This window comes from Tachysurus vachellii, chromosome 6 (genome assembly GCF_030014155.1).
Source record: "Tachysurus vachellii isolate PV-2020 chromosome 6, HZAU_Pvac_v1, whole genome shotgun sequence".
NCBI classification, from domain to species: domain Eukaryota; kingdom Metazoa; phylum Chordata; class Actinopteri; order Siluriformes; family Bagridae; genus Tachysurus; species Tachysurus vachellii.
The window spans coordinates 24,128,173-24,148,728 of NC_083465.1; the positions used below are offsets into that span (position 1 = coordinate 24,128,173).

At 37.9% G+C, this 20,556-nt stretch overlaps 1 protein-coding gene across 9 annotated transcripts in view; it reads left to right on the forward strand.

Annotated features, from left to right (window-relative positions):
* npnta (nephronectin a) overlaps positions 1 to 20,556 on the forward strand; it is a 61,368-nt gene that overhangs the window by 20,706 nt on the left and 20,106 nt on the right. Inside the window, exons 3-6 of one of the 9 annotated variants that reach the window (XM_060873044.1) lie at positions 693 to 743; positions 6,954 to 7,046; positions 12,997 to 13,092; positions 18,542 to 18,661. In XM_060873044.1, coding sequence (XP_060729027.1) covers positions 693 to 743; positions 6,954 to 7,046; positions 12,997 to 13,092; positions 18,542 to 18,661 — 360 coding nt within the window. The remainder of the gene's footprint in view (positions 1 to 692; positions 744 to 6,953; positions 7,047 to 12,996; positions 13,093 to 18,541; positions 18,662 to 20,556) is intronic. The other 8 variants (XM_060873045.1, XM_060873050.1, XM_060873049.1 and 5 more) reach the window with 8 other exon arrangements.

The following is a 20,556-nucleotide window of genomic DNA, read 5'->3' on the forward strand; positions in this document are numbered from 1 at the left end:
GCATTGTGAAAATCATTGACTCTTCACATGCTATTTTGAGAACCAGATCCAAGGCAATACAGCCATTTTAATGCTTTAGTATAGTCAGGAAAGCTTTTAAATTTCCCTCATCAGCACTGTGTACCCTTGTATTCCTTTCTTTATAGCTGCATTTAGGTGGAATATTATGTAGAAACATGCTGTGCTGAAAAATAATACCTTTATTTAAACCAAAAATTAAAGCACTAGTAGATATTAGGTATCTCTGTGATGGTTGGATGCAGTCTCATTGTGTTCTGGCACTGAGTCTGGTTTCACTGTTCGGTGTACTCCAATACTCTGAGTCTCTAGCCGTACAGAATGTGCTTACGTTTCTTGGCTCAGAATATTTGTGCGTGGCAGGATTTGTATATTTTAATGAGGTGCTTGGGTTATCAAGGCTCAAGGACCCTTTTTAATCCCATAATGAAACCGTTCTCTCTGCACTGCGTACCTAACGTTCTTGCTCTTGCACCAGATGAAATGTGAGAGACAGTATGTATGGGTTTGTTTACGTGTGTGAGCATTGTTTGCATTTTATGGATTGAATATGTGCTGTTAGGAATGCATGTCGTTCAAGGCATGGCTCCTATGTAATGTTTTCAGCTTGTCTTCCCCTCCCTTGTCATCTTTTTTTTTCTTTTCTTTTTTTTTTCTGGCCGTTTGTTTTGCAGCTCTCTACGCCTTAACCAACAGGCTAACCGGGATAAGGTGCCAGGCCAAAGGTTAGCATTATACGTTCCACTTTTGCAGTCATCTCTGCTAGTGTTTATGAGGAGCCTTGTCCTCTGGATCCTCACTTCCTGTTTATTTATAACTCTCACTCATGCTCAGTGCACATGCTGATTTCCTGTGAACGTTTCCCACCTGCTGCTGCAGCCTCTGTTTGCACTGCTGTGCTTGAGAAGCGTGATTCTGATTCTTTTTTATGTGTCTATAAATTAGGGTTCTCCTACACGCAGATGGAAATTAGAAGTCTGTATAGATTAAAAATCTCGTAACACATGACTAAGCATTGAACAATCTCGTAACACAGAATACAGAACAAACTCAGGAGCAAACATCTCAGTAATATACTGTATGAGTCATATATTAGTTATAATGCTTCATATGAGTGTTATAAATGGAGTCAATATCATGAATGCCGCATAACTGCGTGCAAAAAACAGGCATGATATAAATACCAAAAAAAATTTATGTATGTGATATACAGTATACTGTATAAATTCTATTGTAGTGTCAGTGGAATGATTATAAATGTTTTGCCTTTTCAGCGTTAATTAATTCTTATGAATGCGTCATGAACACTGTTTTACCCTAATGATTCATTTTGCCAGTTCTAAAAAAAAAAAAAAAAATCTAAATGCAAAAAAAATGTTAAGCATTCTTGTTTATTTTCAAGATAATGTAAAATGTTTTAATGCATCCGATGTGAGAGAACCTAAGAGTCATAAGTAGCAAATTAAATATTTATCCTGTAGAATAATGAATTCAAATAAATGAAGAGCTCTTAAATGCATTAAAACATTTTACATTATCTTGAAAATAAACAAGAATGCTTAACATTTTTTTTTTGCATTTAGATTTTTTTTTTGTCTTTTTATTATTTCATTTCATTTCATTTTGTTTTGTTTTGTTTTGTTTTGTTTTGTTGACAGAATGCAGAGGTCAGTATTGAGACTCCACTTTAAAACTGCATCATAAGGCTGACATTTATCATAACACTATTGTCATGAATCGTCTTAACAATTTGTTTTAATTGTCGAACCACACTGTCATGTTATGCTTAGTGAGGTTTACTACACACTTTATGATGCATGTTATGACATGCGCTTATTGTAACTGTCATAATGCATTTGATTTGTCCTTATAAGATGTGACATATTTGCTCATAAAAGGTTCTGCGCTTTATCCTGACATTTCTACATCTATAGCAGCATCATAAAGGGCTTGTTATGAAATTTATAATAGCGTGAGGGAACCACTATTGATTTTCGAATGGCATATGGAGAAAAATAATTAAATAAAGCTCAATAGATTCCTCAGAAACAACAGGAACAGGAGTTATTTCTTCAGAATTATTAGCATGCTTTAAGAGAATTATTAAGGTTTTATTTGTAAATGTATTTTTCAAAATGTCTACAAAAAATATTCAGACACATCATTTTCTTAACAACAATTAGATTTAGTTTGCCAAAATATATAGAATAAAAAAAATCAAATGAAGGTTTCTAATAATACAACCAATCGTCATGCTTGAAAAAAAATAAACATTTTCTAATAGTCCAAATATTTCCTTAATTTTGGCGATTTTTATGTTTAATCGGTATAATTAATGAATCATTTATACACATATAAAATCTGCTTGATAATCTATCACCATAAGAAAAACGTAACCTGGTTGATGGTTAATAAATTGGTTAATATGGGGCACAAAAAAATATGAAGAAAAAACTCAAAGAACACAATCAGATGCTTCACAATGGTGATTCACAATGGTGAATTATTCTTGAAATATGAATTGTATGGGGTGCCAATAATTTTAATAATAGTCTTTTGCAGAACCTATTCTACTCCGTAAGGTAGGTATGTTGTTTAAAAAAAAAATCACTCATTGTATTTTCTATCCTTTATTTTACTCATTTAATATGAAGGGTGCTAATAATTCTGGACTGCACAGTAATGTATGAGGCGGTAAAAGAGGTGTTGGTTATTTCAGCTTTAAGAAATAGGATTTGTAGATATTTTACTTCCTCATTACTGAAATAGCAAGTCTTTGTTGTTAGACCTAGCGAATTCTCACATATCAGTAGGCTAGCCTATTACAATTGTTGCTATGGTTACATCTCAGAGGGCATTCTGGCTCTGTTCTTAACCCTTTTACTTAAAAAGAAAAACAATTGTTCATATTGTCCCTTATAAATAATTCTGTTTAACAAAAAAATATATAATTTTTATATAGTCTAGCATTTTATATATAAATATATAATATATAGGCTCTCTGTTATATCATTGGAGATAAACTGCCATAGCAACCCCATATATGTCCTCTACCATGACAAGGTTAAGTCAGTCTTGTGATCCATGGTTAAAGTAAACTGTTACCCAGTTACTTGGGTAATGAAGCTCCAGAAAGTATGTACGGCACTCGCAGGGACAGTTGGCAGGTTTTGATGTGGGTAGTCTATACGGGGTATTTTCCTTGGCACGATTTGCCTGAGGCATGTGCGTGCCAAGAGCTGGCTTTCTTCTGAGCCAGGCATAGAGTATAGGTTTCCCCTTACTCATGGCTCATTCCATAAGCTCTTTCTGTTGCTTACAAATATAACCTCATCTCATGATCAGGCGGTATGTCCTCCAGACTAATCCATGATTTCGTGGGGTTTGATAGCTGCCTGACGTAGCGGATAAATCAGTGACCTGGATAACAGCCGCAATGTCAAAGCTCAACTGCTCGCTCTGTTTGGTTCTTTTACCAAATTAGGCCATAAGGTTTAACTTGAGAAAGGTTTTGATCAGGTGACATTCACAGTGCAGCTTAAAAGTGAAGTAAAGTGAAATGAGACAGGGTTATTCTTATCTACCTGCATTTAGAGATTGGACAAGTGCTTTTGAACCTGCCGCAGATGTCGTGTTCGTTATTTCTAAAGCGCACTTACAAAAGCTTAGGTTTTGTCTCTTAATCACCGACCAAATAATTACATAGCAGCAGTCTCTCAAGGTGGCAGCGTATCATTGATGTCCCATAGTTCCAGGGTCTTTGGTTCAATCTTGAGCTTGGGTTACAGTCTGTGTGGAGTTTCTGTTCTCTTGTGTCTCCTTGGGTTTCTTCTTGGTTTTAGGTTTTCCTCTCATCAGTCGACAAATTGGGTACAAATCTACCTCTGAATGCTTTACTGCGGTAAACTGGCATCCCATCCAGGGTGTATCTGCTGTATTTTCAAACAAAAATGGGACTTTTGATTTTTAAGTTAAAATGGAAAATGATGACAATTTGTAGACCACATACAGTATTTTATTATTTCAACAGCCTATATTATTTGTTACGTTTATTGCCAGTTTGATTTTATGGAGTGTTGTCCGGTAGTGATAGTGTTGTATTATCCGCTTGTAGTTTATCAAAATGCATAAAGAAAAAAACTAACTTTATAAAATATTTCAGGAAAATCTAGCAATTGGGTTTGTTTCTTTGCCTAACATTGTGTAGGCCTTCTCTTATACCTCCAGAACAGCTCTGACCCATTGACACATGGGCTCCATCAGACCTCTGAAGGTGTCCTGTGGTATCTGACAGCAACACATTAGCAGCAGATCCAGTTCAGTGAGGTGGAGCCTCCTTGGATTGAACTTGTTTCTCCAGAACATTGCTCAGATGCTTGACTGGATTAATATTTGGGAAATTTGGAGGTCAGCTCAACACCTTGAACTTATTTTCATGTTCTTCAAACGGTTCCTGACCTGTTTTTTGCAGTGTACTGCAATTATGGACTACTGTTGACATGAAGGGATGTAATTGTTCAGCAACAATGTTTAGGTACTGTAGGTTATTAAATGTCAAAGTAACACCCACTTGAATGTCAGGATGCATTGTTTTCCCAGCAGAACATTGCTCAGTGCATCACACTGCCTCTACTGATTTGCTTTCTTTCTGCCTTGCCCTCTTCCACAAGAAAGTGATGCACACATTCAACTTGATGTTTCAGCATGTGATTCATCAGACCAGGCCACCTTTTTTTATAGCTCCATGGTCCAGTTCTGATATTCACATGCCCATTTTTTGTAAGCACTTTTGGTGGAGGACAGAGTTCAGCATAGGTACTCCGACCTGTCTGCAGCTATACAGCCCCATACACAGCAAACTGTGACTCACCGTGTGTTCTGACTCCTTTCTATCACAACCGGATTTAACTTTTTAAGCAGTTTGGGATTCAGTAGCTCTTCTTTGGAATTGGACCAGCCTTTGTGGTAGCCTTCACTCCCTTGACTGGAAAATTTTTGGTAGGTAACCACTGCACACCAGGAACACCCCACAAAAACTGCCCTGACCCAGTTGTTCAGCCATCACCATGTGGTCCTTGCAGTTAACCTTTTTTCTGCTGCCAACAATCAATTTCCAGAACTGACTGTTCACTTGCTGCCTAATATATCTCATCTCTTGACAGGTGCCATTGTAGTGACATAATCAATGTTATTCACTTCACCTATCAGTGGTGTTTTGTTTTTTATGGTTGATAAATAAAGGCGCTGAATTCATTGACAGAATGGCACATTGAGGATACTCCCTGGTTTGCTTATCCAGGCACTTATCTTGGCTTGCTGTGTGTGTGTGTGTGTGTGTGTGTGTGTGTGTGTGTGTGTGTGTGTGTGTGTGAGTGTGAGTGTTAGTGTGGTCGGCAGATGGAGGTGTCTGACATCCCTGTCCCTTATTGTCTCTGCTGTCTGTCTCTTCGTCCCCACACTGGGCATAATTAACGCCTTTCAGAGGACAGTATTATGACAGACTTAATGAAGCTTTTAATGGAAATTAATCCGACTTGGCTGGAAGCTGCCATGCGAACAGGGCTTTGAAAAGGAAAAGGCTTGCTGCGGTTCATGGCGCCTTGAGTTAAAAGAAAAGCATGTGGTTTCTGGCAAGAGGAACACATAGCACTCACTCTATATATCTTAATATCCTGACTCAGAGGTGGCAATGCCTGAAATTTGCATTATGCCACATTATGCCACTTTTCATATTTGAGAAGCTGAGGAGCTTTATTTTCCCAGGTTCAGCTCTGGGATGGATGGTGTCCCAATCCAAACATTAGATGAGTCGTGAAGTTGAAGTGCAGAATAGTGTACACTAAGCATGGTCCCGAGCCTAAAGGAAAACAATACAGTAAAAATGATCCGAATTAGTGAATTAATCAAGGAGTGAAAGGTTACTGCACACTTTTAAGTAGTTTTTAAACGGTGCATTTTTTGGAAGGAGTCCATACTGCCAGTGCTTTGAACCATAGAGATTGAGCTGTAACTTGGTTTCTTTTTCTTTTCTTGTTTATTTTTTTCCTCTAATAAACAGAGGGGGAAAAAAAAAAGAAATTGGTGCATATAAAGGCTGATGATGAAGCAATTGTTTATAGTAAGCGTTAGAAGGAAATACCTTTTTTGCAGATTCTGCACAACATTAAATCTAACTACAAATGGATGAACTTAATGAATTTCATGGACAAATTACTCTTTAATAAATTGTTGGAAAGTTGCTGTGGTGTAAGAAGAAGAAAGGACTTCAGGATTTGAGGTTATAGGAAAATAATCAGCTTCTGGGTAGAACCTGTGATGATTATTTCCCTTTAACTGCACACTTTCAAGTCTTTTACTGTTTATATTTTACAAGACCAGGCTTATTATTCAGCTCTTTATTTTAAAGTGTATTAATAAAGAGTGAACTGCATTGGATGTATAAAAAAAAAAAATCCTGAATTGGTTCTTTCAACCACTTCACCAACCACTTCACCACCGCAGGTCCATTTAATGCTGCACGCATCAGCGAGACAAGTTAATGATATTGTTTATGCAATAAGAGTTCTTATTTTAAAAAAAATTGTCATATTACCAAAAAAAAAAAAATACACAAAAACCCCTCTACACTATGCAAAGACTGTGGACATCTAACAAGCACATCCACATGTGGTTCTTAACCTAAAAATTTGCCACAAATTTTAAAGCGCACGTATCTAGGATGTACTTTTGTTTCAACAATGTAATATGTTATTTTTTTTTTCCCCTCACTTAAACTTTCTTACTTTTCTTATATCATGTTGTTTAAATGTTATTCATTTTTAACACATAAATGAATACACTGTTTAATGATGTGATGATTGACCGACTGATTGATTTGCTTTGCTTTGTGTTGAATATATCTGATGGTTGTTTCACCTGTATGGGAATCTCTACAGCTCTGTGTCAGCACGGATGCAAGCACGGAGACTGTATCGGACCCAACAAGTGCAAGTGTCACCCTGGATTTACGGGAAAGACCTGCAACCAAGGTAAGTGTTTAAGCAATAACAAAAAACGAGAACATGCTAAAATACGTTAATTTACACACACACACACGCACCATCTACACACGCATCAACAAGAGGAAAACATGTCAGTCAGTAATTTGTCCAGATGTAGTGCATTTTTTTTCTGTACTGTATTTTTTTAGACAGAAATAATTCCCAAAAGACATTTCACATTCTTAAATTTATTTTGTTAATTTTTATTCACTTACCGTCTTGTTTTAGTGAACCAATAATTCTCAGTTTGCACACAACTGTCACTCACTGCAATTTTTTTCTCTGTGTAAAGTATAAAAGACCTTATTCAGCAGAATGAAGAAGCAATAATGTCTAATCTTTCTCAGCCTTTAGCGATACAATCTCAAACACTGGCCTCAGATAACTCAGCCCTGAATATAGACAGCGCTTCAAAGTAATTGCACTGTAAGTGCTCTCAACACCGGGACGCAGGACGCGGCATCGCAGACAACCTTTGGTTTTAAAACAGTACGTCCGCCCGGACGGGAGACGGCTTGTGTGATTTGAGGAGTGAAACTACTGCCCTAAGAGAGCAATGGGAGAAGGTGTAATTAAAAAGGAGAGATGAAGGAGGAAAACAAAACCCCTCAGGAATGTGGAACTGAGCGATCTCGCCTTCCAGCCTGACACAGTTTTGTGTCGGTTCATTGTTAGGGCAGTGGTCAGGGCAGGCACCGAGCAGAGGAGACGGAAATGATCTTTTCACTTAAACAGACAAGATAATCATGTTACAGTTCATATTACTATAAACCTAATTTAAGTGGAACATGTGTAAAATGTTATATAACGTGTTTTTGGTTTATTGACTTGGTTGCACTGTATTGGCTACATTTCTACTGTATGTCAGGAATACAGACTCTGGAGGGTGCAAGTGAAGGTCAGTTGAATAGGAACAGATCACTAAATTAAGAACAGTTCCAGTGAACAATTAAAAAAATAGTGTGAGGTAAATAGATGGTGAAATTATGCACCGGTCAGACAATGTACAAACAGGTCAAAATGGGCTTAGCAAAAATTGTGATAAAAAAAATCCATCCATCCATCCATCCATCCATCCATCCACTACATCAGTTAATCTACAGGAACACCTAAACCTGGGGCCTATCCCTGGGTATAACCTGTACAGGATGCCGTTCTATTGCAGGGCACAATCACACACACACAGATCACAGACAATTTAGCAATGTCAGTCAAGCTACATCCTACACATATATTTGGACTGGGAGAGGAACCCAGAGTACCCTGAGGAAACCCCAGAAGCATGTGGAGAATATGCAGACTCCATACACAAGGCAGAGGTGGGAATCAAACCCAAACCCTGGAGGTGTAAAGCAAACATGCGAACCACTCAGGCTTTAAACAGTGCTAAACAGAACATATTACTCAAACACAAATGAACACAGTCAGCAGGATGGTGGCTTGGAATGAGGATTGGCCCCCATTCCATCAATCGTCGACAAGAAGAGCAACCGGAGAATTTTTCACAACGAAAAATCATTAAGAACTTTACTGGCTCATATTTTTTTATTAGAGCGTTCCTAAGCCTAGGAAAAAGGAATAACTGCCAAAATGTATTTGCACCGTACTGAATAAATTATTTTGTGTGCTTAAATGTACCCTGTACTTGGCCCCTGAATGTAACATGTGGCCCCTTAATGGCCCCTGTTACAGAAAAATCCTAGAACCGCCACTGCTGACACAGTTAAGTGTAAAAGTTTAAAAGACATTTTATTTAAAATAACAAGTTTTCAGTTATATTCAGGGTTGAGCTACAGTACATGCACACATGCAGCTAATAAAGGAGTTTATAGTCTTTCATTTTCAGACCTTGGGATTTTAGCACTACACAGACAAACGTGTAGAAGTTGCCAAAAACAGAGGCATATCTCAGTCAGGCACTGTTCTAAAAGTTGGACTTAAGCCCATTCTTCTTGCATAATATTGGCTCGAGAAGAGCAGAATGAAGGCAGATGCTGCTGACTGACAGTTTGATATAAACACAATATCTCAAGCTGACATTTTATGCTTTGATCTATCAATACACTAAAATATTGAATGTCATTGAGATCAGTATTAAATACAGAAATATGACACTATTAATAAATTAGTGGTATCTGCATAACCTGAATGAGAAAGATTCAAATCTTTTTATTTGCGAGGATTTCAGCATAAATTTAAAACTTATTAGGTTAGGATTCACAGATCCTGGATAATCATGTATTAAAATTGCTTACATTTTATGATTTCTGACTATGTATTAATAATACAAAAATCTATTAGTTTTAACCCAGTTTTTAAAAAAAATAAAAAATACTTCTTTATGGATAGTGCAAAAGTTTGCACTTAACTTTATGCTTTATCTGCTAACCAATCCTGATCATTTTCTAGTCTCCGCTTCCAAAACATGCTGAGACATGTCCGTCTTTGTTTAGTTAACAAGATGGCAAGCAAAACAAGGATAGACGTACAAATGCAACAATTACTCACCATTTTAGAATAATTGAAATTCTTAAAATAGATTCATCGTTACAATAATTATTATGCTGCCTTGTTACTTTTTTAGTTTTTTTATTTTTATAATCAAAATAATAAACTTAATTAAAATAATGATGAAATTATCTGATAGACTGAAAGATACAAAGCTGAACATTTGCTTCAATTGGCTCAATAATTGTCTAATTAACATGATTATAACACTGAGAAAATTAATCTTGATTACTCTTTTAGCTTTTATTGTGTAGTCCAGAGTTAGTAATTACTTACTAATAATTCCAAGTGAAATCATGTGAAATGTTTTCTGAACCGCTTCAGTGTGAAAAATGTGACTAAATGTGTACCTCTCGCTCACCATCTGTCCCTGTAATGTGTGTGTACGCTTACCAAACACCGGCTCCATGCGATTAACAGTGTTGATTGTTAGATAGCCCTCAAGCATTTTAATGACCGAGGCCGTTAGGTGTTTATATACTTTAAAGAATTTGCCATCTCTACGTTCAAATGTGTTTCTTTCAATCGGTTAAGTTGTTCACTCAAGATGTTTGTTTAAGCTTGAACTTATTCTTTGGGTACTCCATGACCACGTTATTTTAAATCATTAACAACAATCTGTGTAGTCTTTAAAATACTGAAATGACAGAAATTCAGAAATTCAGAAATCTTATTATTACTAAAAAATGTCTGTCAAACTCCTCTATCGTGTCCTTCCATCCTGAATAGCTAGCCGTTCAGTTAGCTGCTAGCGAAATTAACTCACACGTTAAAATGAGTGAGATTTATGTATCTGAGTCTTGATTTATTCACATTCATAACTAATTACAGTATATTACACTAGGCAAACCTTTAAAAATGTACTACATAAATACAACAAAAATTGTTTTATACAGAGTCGAGTTGGTGGTTATCTTCAATAAATTGAGGTTGAGCTTTAGGTCACAGCTTAATATACTTCATATGTGACGTTCATTTAGCAGGAAATCTATGATCTCTGAGAGTTTAATAAATTTGACTTTACTGAACTAACTAAGGGGGGCATGGTGGCTTAGTGGCTAGCATGTTCGCCTCACACCTCCAGGGTCGGGTTCAATTCCCGCTTCCACCTTGTGTGTGTGGAGTTTGCATGTTCTTCCCGTGCCTCGGGGGTTTCCTCCGGGGTACTCCGGTTTCCTCCCCCGGTCCAAAGACATGCATGGTAGGTTGATTGGCATCTCTGGAAAAATTGTCCGTAGTGTGTGAGTGAATGAGAGTGTGTGTGTGCCCTGCGATGGGTTGGCACTCCGTCCAGGGTGTATCCTGCCTTGATGCCCGATGACGTCTGAGATAGGCACAGGCTCCCCGTGACCCGAGGTAGTTCAGATAAGCGGTAGAAGATGAATGAATGAATGAATGAACTAACTAATTAACTTTAGGCTAATGGTATATCCATGACGCAATCCCAGTGACGCCAGGAAGTCTTGGTGTAACATTCCAAGATTGAAGTGTAATATCGTCTCCCTGCTTAGGGTCCTGTGGACTAATTTAGTTAGTTTCCACAGTCAAATTTATTTTATTTAAAATGCTATTATTGTGGTCATGAGTCTTGTTTGAAAATAGGTCTTAAGAAATTACTTTCACCAGTGTATTTGTTTATGGACACATCTTATTAAAAAATAACAACCATGTCAGCAGTCTTAGCAGCTCTGTAGTGTTGTTAAATGCTAACACTAGTTAAGTTAGCTCACTAGCTACTGTAGCAAACATACATAAGCTTATACGTGATTCTTTCAAATACTTAAATATCTAGTACTAATGTATCTGCATTTTTCAACTGAAACTGTGACTTTCTTTTCTTAGTGTTAATAAATTTGTCCCAAACATTCACACACTCTCAAACTATATTATCCAAATTAGCAGCCCAAACGACATCAGAAGAACATTTAAAACAATGTAATTAGATAATTACACATTAAAAATATGCATAAACCTGATAAATGGATAACTGCACCAGGCTGTTAGTGAAGTCCATCACAAAGAATGAATCACTGCTAATTGAGCAATCCTGAGCACTGCACGTGAAACGATGATGCCCGACGTGAAACTATCTTTTGGACTAAATTCCAATTAAAGCCTCATTAGCTTGAACCTCTCTTGATCTCCATTTTGTGTAAAGAGGCACAGTCGCTCATCTTAACTTCGTATCATCATACTGCTGATGTGAGGCAGATGCGTGAGGAAATGCAAATAAACCCATTAAAGCGCTAATCCGTTTTAGACGCAACGGCGTCAGGCCGTGCTTCATTCGGAGCGGATCAGAACGTTTTAATCAGATGATTATTTGCTGTGGACGACATTGTAAATGAGAATCAGCTCACCTGCTGCGAATGCTCTCAGTAAGGAATGTATTATGAGCCCGTCTGAGGGCAAGTGTGCTTACATTTTCCTCTTTGTATATTATCTTGTTAACAGATGGTGCCGAGCACTCTGTTTAAATCTCCATGAGTGCTTCTATTATCAGAACGATAGCTCGTATATGCAATCAGTCCTCTGGCTCCAGCTAAAGCTGATAAGCGGGTGTACAGTTTAAAATCAACAAAGTCTCCCATCCAACTGTTTAATGTGGGATAACGGTTCATGTTCTGCACAAACCACTCATGGCAAACTGGCTGTTTTCCTGTGATATTTATAACTTGAAAGCGAAATGAAGCTGAGAGGATTTCGAGACAGGCTTTACGTGTCATCATATAATTAGTCTTAACGCAGCTGCATTGTTCAATTACACCACAACGTGTTTTCCTTTGACTCCGTCCAGGGTGTATCCTGCCTTGATGCCCGAAGACGCCTGAGATAGGCACAGGCTCCCCGTGACCCGAGGTAGTTCGGATAAGCGGTAGAAAATGAGTGAGAGTTAGAGAGTGTTTTCCTTTGTTCTTCTTCTCCGATGGATCGAGCATTTAGGAATGCTGACCAGGATAAAAACAGCACAGCTGAGTTTTAAGACTCCATTTCGCAATACAAAGGTGGGGCAAGCACGCAAACCTCTCAAAACCTTCAAACCCTTCCAAACATTTTCACGTCTCCCCAGCCCCCATTTTCCCTGCTGACAATGAACAGTGCTAACTGGAGGACAGATCTGGACGTGACTGTTGACATGTTTTGACACAGAAACCATGCTCGCTTTTGTTCAGAGGAAGCAGATGGAGGCCGGAGACACTCCTCACTCACTCACTCACTCACTCTATTCAGTCTCCATAGCACAGGAATTTGGCTTCTTTTTTTTTAAAAGCCAACTCACACATGGATAATCCTCTTTAGTGCCTAATGTCATTCTTGTCCTCTGCAGGAATGTGGACCGGTTAAAGGTGTGTGATCTGCTGGAGATTTATACTGACGTGATCCTGTTTGCTGTGTTGTTTGTGTTCCCTTTCTCTCTTTAACCTGTTAGTAGAACAGCAGAACTATGTAAACCCCCCAATCTGGGACAGTCTTCCCCCTCTGTTTGTTCCCATGGACCACACAGCATTGAGGGTGCCTTCAGAGGGTGAGCTAATCCGATGGTCACTGGGTGATTCCTCTTTTCACCCTTCTGCATCCCGCCCACAAACCCACCCACCACCACCTGCATGGCGCAGTGCGTTCAAGCGAAGCATAGTGAATACTCGCTCTTTTCCCTCCCTTCTGAAGTTGATCCCAGAGCCTGAATGGGCATGGCCGGAATGACATGCTGAAAGCAGAGCATGCCATCTCTCTCTCTCTCTCTCTCTCTCTCTCTCTCTCTCTCTCTCTCTCTCTCACTCTCACTTGTTGTCCCTATCCCTCTGTGTTCCTGTCTCCCTAAGTCTCTTTCTCAATCTCTTTACTTCTTCCTCTCTACTCCCTCTCACTTTGTCTCTCTTTTCACCTCTCTCTGAGTTACTATCTGCCTCTGTTTCCTCTCCCTGCTTCTCTCTTAGTCTCCCTCAGTCTATGTCTTTCTCTTATTCTATTTCTAAGTCTCTCCCCTATCTCCTTGTCTCTCACTGTGTCCCTGTGTATCTCTGTATGTATCTCATTCTGTCTACAGTAGGTCTCAGTCTTTCTCAATCCCTGTCTTCTTATTTCTCTCTGTCCCTTCCTCTTTCTCATTTTCTCCATCTCTTTCTTCCTTGTCTGTATTTCTGCTCTTTATTCTCTTTTCTTTCTCTCTGCTTCTCTCTCTGTCTCCCTCTGTCTATCTGTTTCTCTTCTTCTCTCTCTTTCAGGCTGTTTTTCTGTCCCTCTGTATTTTGTGTCTGTCTTCTAATCTCTCTCTCTCTCTCTCACACACACACACACACACACACACACTCAAACAACACTAAGACTGCAAGTCTTTCTCGATTCGCAGCACCGTGAACTTCTGAACCAAACCATCTTTCATCTCAGAGCACCCAAGTGCTTGGCCTACTGCTCTCTCCCACACCGACTCTTTTATCTCTGCTCTCTCTGTCTCTCTGCATTTCTTATCCCTTTCTTTCTCAAAGTCCTCTATGAGCACAAGGGCTACTGCTGAACTCTTTAACTGTGACACTGTGTCTTGTGTGTTGTTTATCACATACAAGTGTCAGACTGACAAAATCAGACAAAACATGGAGTTGTTTATGTTGTTTTTTACTTAACAGTCATAACAAAGAATAAAGATTAAAGGAGTGATTACCAAAACCAAGATCACCACTAGATCCTGGAGCAAGCATCACACTGAAACTTGTCTGTCTGTCTGTCTGTATGTCTGTCTGTCTGTATGTCTTCATCACACAATGCTTATGAATTCTCAAATCTAATTGGTCAGATGGTGTATCAAGGTGGTTGAGCTAATATTTTTATGGAACTGCAATAAAAAATAAAATATCTCATTATTATCATAGTTTTCAGTAAAGAGATTTATTTAACATTAATGGAAGGAATGGAGAAAAAGCACAGGAAAGTATTACGGATGGAAAATGTTTTGCTGTTTGTGGGTTTTTTGGTAAAAGGACAATTTTAACTTTGTTATTGTTTTTATTGTTAACTTAATAAGAGAAATAAAAAGAAATTCTGGCGAGAGAGAGAGAGAGAGAGAGAGAGAGAGAGATGTACCTTTATAAATCTCCCATACGGGAAATTCAAGAAAAGACAGCTGCATGAGTAAGAGGAGTAATAATCAGTAGAACATGTACTGTTAAAACCACAGCTGCTATAATGTAAGTGATAACAGGAAGGAGTTTGTTTCAAGCATGCATCAATTAATATGTAAATATAAATGATATAAATATGTATGTCACAAGTGTTCATGTATAAGAGGAATAAAACACGCTGGACTTGAATTTAGAGGAATGTTTGGGGTGGTAGAATTTGTGTAGAGCTGCAACAAACTACACTGTATATTGTTTGTATTGTATGTATATTAGACTCTCTCTCTCTCTCTCTCTCTCTCTCTCTCTCTCTCTCTCTCTCTCTCTCTAGATATATAGATATATATATGTTCTCTCTATCCTCTGTGCTATTGTTTAGTGAGCTGAGATTCTTCACACTCCATTGGCAGTGAAAGGTTCTGTGCCTTGTACTGTAATGTTTCTTTAATCTACCCTGCTCTTTCCATCTCCTTCTTATTCCCCTCGATCCCTCTCCCCACCTTTTCTTTCCCCTCCTCGCCCCCCTTCTGTTCTCTTTTTCTCCACAGCAAACATTTCTGCTTCGTGTTCTTTCTCATTTCTTCCCTCATGTGCCGTAGCCCCTAGCTCACTGATACTGGACGGCCGTTCCACTAATCCACATTCATGACATTTAAATTTTGCTGTTTTTAGGGTTTTTTTCCCCAGAGGCAAAAAGAACCAGCTGAGACTCTGCTTTAAAAAAAAAAGGGAGGAAAACTCTTTTCTTTCCTCCCTTAGCATTACGTATTTTTAATATAGATTTGGTGGCTCAGTTTGATAAGAAAAGTTTGACCGAGACTTTACCTGAAGGCTGTGTTTTTACCGATGCTGAGGTTATTACAGAAATGGAAGAAAGAGAAATGAAAAACAACCCAAAAGGGAAAAAAATCATAAACTGGGGTGTAGCACAGTGCATGAAGGTTAAGAGAACATTTTGCTATGTGTGCACATGGTTTTTGGTGTCCTGCCATATAGAAAATGCTGCACTAGTGAGTTCAGATAGCATATCAGCTCAGGTTAAAAATAATGCTAATGCATATGGTTCCTCCATTATTTACCATGTATGACATGCTGTTTTAGGAAAATAATGCAGATCTGCACTATGCAGAGCCATTACCACCACCGCAGTTATTTATCGATAGATATGCATCTATTATTATTTAAGAACAACACATCATACATTTTATCCATTTATAGTTATATTCTGGAACTTCTGCATATCAACTTATCACTTAGATTATAGCCATGATAAACAGTCAGTCTCTCATAAAAGTCTATTTTTTTCCTATTAATCTTCTCTTTAGTTCTCTGGTGTTCTGGACGTTGGAATTGAAATAAACTTAGCGGAAATTTTCAGTCAGTTTGAAGGAATTAATTATTGTATGACTATCGTCAGTTTGATATAAAATCAGGATACTGTTGGCTTATAACCTTAAGCAAAATTTTAGTGGTTGGAAATAACACCTTTAAATTTTATGAAAAAGCACTTGGTGCTTCTCAGAGAGTGGAAATAGGTTTGGTATCAACATTTACCTGGAAGATAGAAACATTTGTGTGTTTTTTGGGTTATTTTATTTGGAAAAACCACTGTGCAAGAAATTCAATGCTGAACATGAACACAGCAAAACAGGTAGAGTTAATACACACAACTTTTCAGTAAAGTGAGAAAACAGAAAGCACAAAATTCTGATTACTTTCCTGTGGCAAAAAAAGCATGCTAAATCTTACAAAGTGCTCACACTGGAGATTCCTTCCATAATCTTCTTACAGGAAACGTAATAATCCATTGTAATATGTTTTTTTTTTGTTAAACAACACCTTTTTAATTCGTGTATTTATTGGCTTTACTCTCAGAGCTGTTGATATAAAACAAACCCAGTCAGAATGAAGGATTCAACAGTGTTGGGGTATAATTGAAAAATAAATGATTCCCATGCTTCCTGAACGGAGTTCTAACAGTTAATTAACCTGTAGTCTTGATTAATTTGCCAACTGTGCCTCCATTTTACTTCATTACTACATCCTGATAAGTCATGAACATGTGGCGTTTAACAGCTCTGATGATATCTACAAGAGCTGATTGTCTACACCGAAGGTTTGGCTCGTTCAGCCTCTGCTAATTTGCACCTTCAATTACATGATAACTGAAGTCTATCTAAAAAAAAAAAAAAGATTAATTGATTGATTGAGTAAGATGGAGGATGTCTGCATGCTGTCCAGATTTTGACTTCTCTGACATTGGGCAAGTTTTGGAAGCTTGTCAACTGTCGGAAAGCAGAAAGTTTGGTAGAACGCAAAGTATAGTAAGACTAATAAAAAAAAAAACGAAAAAAAAAACCCCACACCATGGGGATAAGAAAAACATCGATCAAACGTCTCGTTTTTTACCTGACCTCGATACTATTGTTATAAATTATTTGGCATTTCGAGGGCATTTGCAGGTTGAAGACATTCAAAGCTGCCTGGAATCTCATGCCTAGATAACATTTTGATATACTATGTGTTGTTTTCTTACTTTAAGGAAATACAACAGAGACTGAAAGATTTATTTATTTATTTATTTTCAGTTTTGATGTTATTTGAAGATTCAGATTCCATAGTCTCGGGTAAAAAAGTTGAAAGCTCAATGTATGAGAGCTTGAGTAGTTTTTTCCACTTTAAAAGCAAATTCTGAAGCGTATTATCTAGTCATTATTACAAATGTTTCGTTGTACTAAATACTTAAAAATCACACAGCTTCAAAATGTGTAGCCTTTCTAATGATCATGTCAAGACAAACATTTGCTACAGAGTGTGTATTAAGGTCAATAAAAGCTCGGAAGTTTCACATATTTACATAAAAGTGTGACTGAAAATCTCGACACCAGTTTTTGCTTTGTACACCAAAACTTCTAACATTTTCTTCATGTTTATTATTCAATCCTTTCCTGGAAAATCATTTTCAATGCATGACTAGGTAAAATGTGAAAACCCGTAGGAGTAAAAATGACACTCGTACAGTAACATGAACTTTTTTTTTCCTGACTGTGCCCTACAAATGACCTCGCATTAGTGCTGTTTTTGCCGTCAATAACATTAGCGCATTTGTCTATTTAAATCGGGGGCACCTGTCAAAATTCAAAATCGCGCTATGCCACAGAATACGTTCCAGGAATAACTCGAAGCTAAAGATGGCGCCATTCTCTCTGTGCTAGGCTACATTCGAGCTAATCGTACGCCTTCCAGTGGGATCTGTTTCATTGTGGGGAAAATTAGACTCCATGAACAGAAAACCTGGAGTGATAACTTACAGTATGAGGAGGAAAGTGATACACAGTTGACCCCTTGACTGAGAGTGGAATCGCTTTTCAGCTCCGTGCACGTGGGTCGGAATTCTTTATATTCTTGTCATGCATGCACCGGGCTGGAGGCCTGTGATTAATTTCCGGGCTCTGTTGACATTTCTGTGTGCTTTCCGAACATTTTGGCAGGTGCTAGACTCCAGGAAATCTATCTAATCCGAGCTTGAAATATCGCAGTGTCTAATAATATTTTTGAAAAGGTCAGAGGTTACTGGCATTTAGCATCACAGAGACGTCAGTGCGAAAACACAGTGTCTATTTGTATATATATATATAAGTGTGGGTGATGGTGGAATCCCTTTATTGAAAGGTAATAACCAGGAAGAGATGCTTGAAGGTGGGCTTGTTAAGACAAAGGTCCTCACCATTCTCTCATAGCTTTAAGGGGATTGACCTCTGAACTGTGACCGCTGGCTAATTCTCCGAAAACCACACACGCACACATCATAAGGTTTTCTGTCTGGTTGCCTTAACTCATCCTGCTCTCTCTTTCCTGCAGATCTGAACGAGTGTGGCCTGAAGCCTCGACCCTGTAAACACAGGTGCATGAACACGTACGGCAGCTACAAGTGCTACTGCCTCAACGGCTACATGCTTCAGCCTGATGGGACCTGCGGAAGTGAGTCGTGCTTTGCTTTTGCTCATTTAGCCCTCAGCCATCCAGCTGGCATGTTGCTCCACTTTCACGCACTAACACCACCACCAACCGGTGCGTTCACTAGTCATGCGTGCTCGCTGTCGCAGATGGAAATGGCATGGCGTTAAGGCTGAACACTAATGAGCAGATGCTGTTTTTATGCTACACAGATTTAACTTCATGCACAGATGTCTGATGCATGTAAATTTGCCAGCAAATTTATCAATCCAGCTTAATTAACAAGCTCAGGGGCCAGCAGTAAAAATTGAAAAATAAAAAATGGCCAGGTCTGGTTTTGGAGACTCAAATTGAATGAAATGGAGTATGGAAATGAGAATTTCCCAAAGCCTGACAAATACACAAGCAGTACTTTTATGATCATAGATTAAGTAAAGACCAAACTTGATTTAACTGTCTAAATGTCCAATGATTTCGACTAGAGTTCCAAGATATTTGATACCGAATTGCTATATTTTAACGTTCAAATTGCATCACTTACAGGATTCTCGACCCTTTTTACCCTAAATGACAGTCAGGACGTGTATTTTCATCTTGTTTAGGATTTTTTTAACTTACACAAAATTAGATGTTTATGAAAAAGCACTTGTGGCCTCTCGGAGAGCAGAGATAGGTTTGATATCACTATTTACTTTGAAGACGGAATTATATATATATATATATATATATATATATATATATATATATATATATATTATATATACCTCTATTTCTATAATGATATTTTCCCTACTAGGCCAGTTAAAAAGAGCAACACTTATGAACAACTACTTCTTAAAGCATCGAGTGTCTAGTTTCATATGAGCCATTAATAACCACTTTGGAGTGTGATTAAAATGACAAAGACGTTTAATACTGAAAATATTCAATTCAATTCAATTCAATTCAAGTTTATTTGTTTAGCGCTTTTTACAATGGACATTGTCAAAAAGCAGCTTTACAGAACATAAACATAGAACAAAAGATAAACATAAGAAGTATAAAGAATTAATATAATAAAAATTCAAGATATATACAGTTCACAGTGTGTATGTATGTATGTATGTGTGTATGTGTATTTGTCCCCAATGAGCAAGTCTGAGGAGGCTCAGGCAACAGTGGCAAGGAAAAACTCCCTTAGATTGGTAAAGGAAGAAACCTTGAGAGGAACCAGACTCAAGGGGAACCCATCCTCATACGGGTGACACTAGATGGTGTGGTTACAAATATATAAGTATCACAGAGTCCAACTGGAGCCGGTAGATCTGTAGATATTCTGTAAATATTCAACCCCAACATAGGTCAAATCAGCAATATATACCAAAGGTTTTTTCCTCCTTTGTCACAAGTAGCCTGCTGAACCAATGGGATATTCTTATATATCATGTAGAAAATGCAAACAATTTTTTTTTTGTAAAAAAAAAATTACAAACCATTATAACAACCTGGAACCATAGAAGACTAATATCTAATATTTTGAGGATTTTTTTTTATTTAAACAAAGACCCTACATTGTATCGCAGACTATTTTTAAGCAGGTCCAGTTCTCTGCCATTATGTGTTCTTTTCCATTTCTATTGTATGCAACTATGATTACGTTTTTTTTCTCCAGAGAGTTTTTTTTTAATATTCCCGCCATCACCCTATCAGCTTGGGGCATGGTTAGCCCCTGTGGAGGCTTTTACAGTGACTCAAATGAAAAGTGAGTTAGAAAGAGAAAATGAGGGAGAAAGAGAGTAGAGTGAACTTCAACCCTGGCAGTAAATCCTGACATTTCTAGCTGGCCCTGAGCTATTCTCCCTGCACTGAGAAGGCTGTGTCTGTGCTTGTCTCATGTTAACCACTGAGAATGTTCAATATTTCTCTTTCTTTCAGAAGCC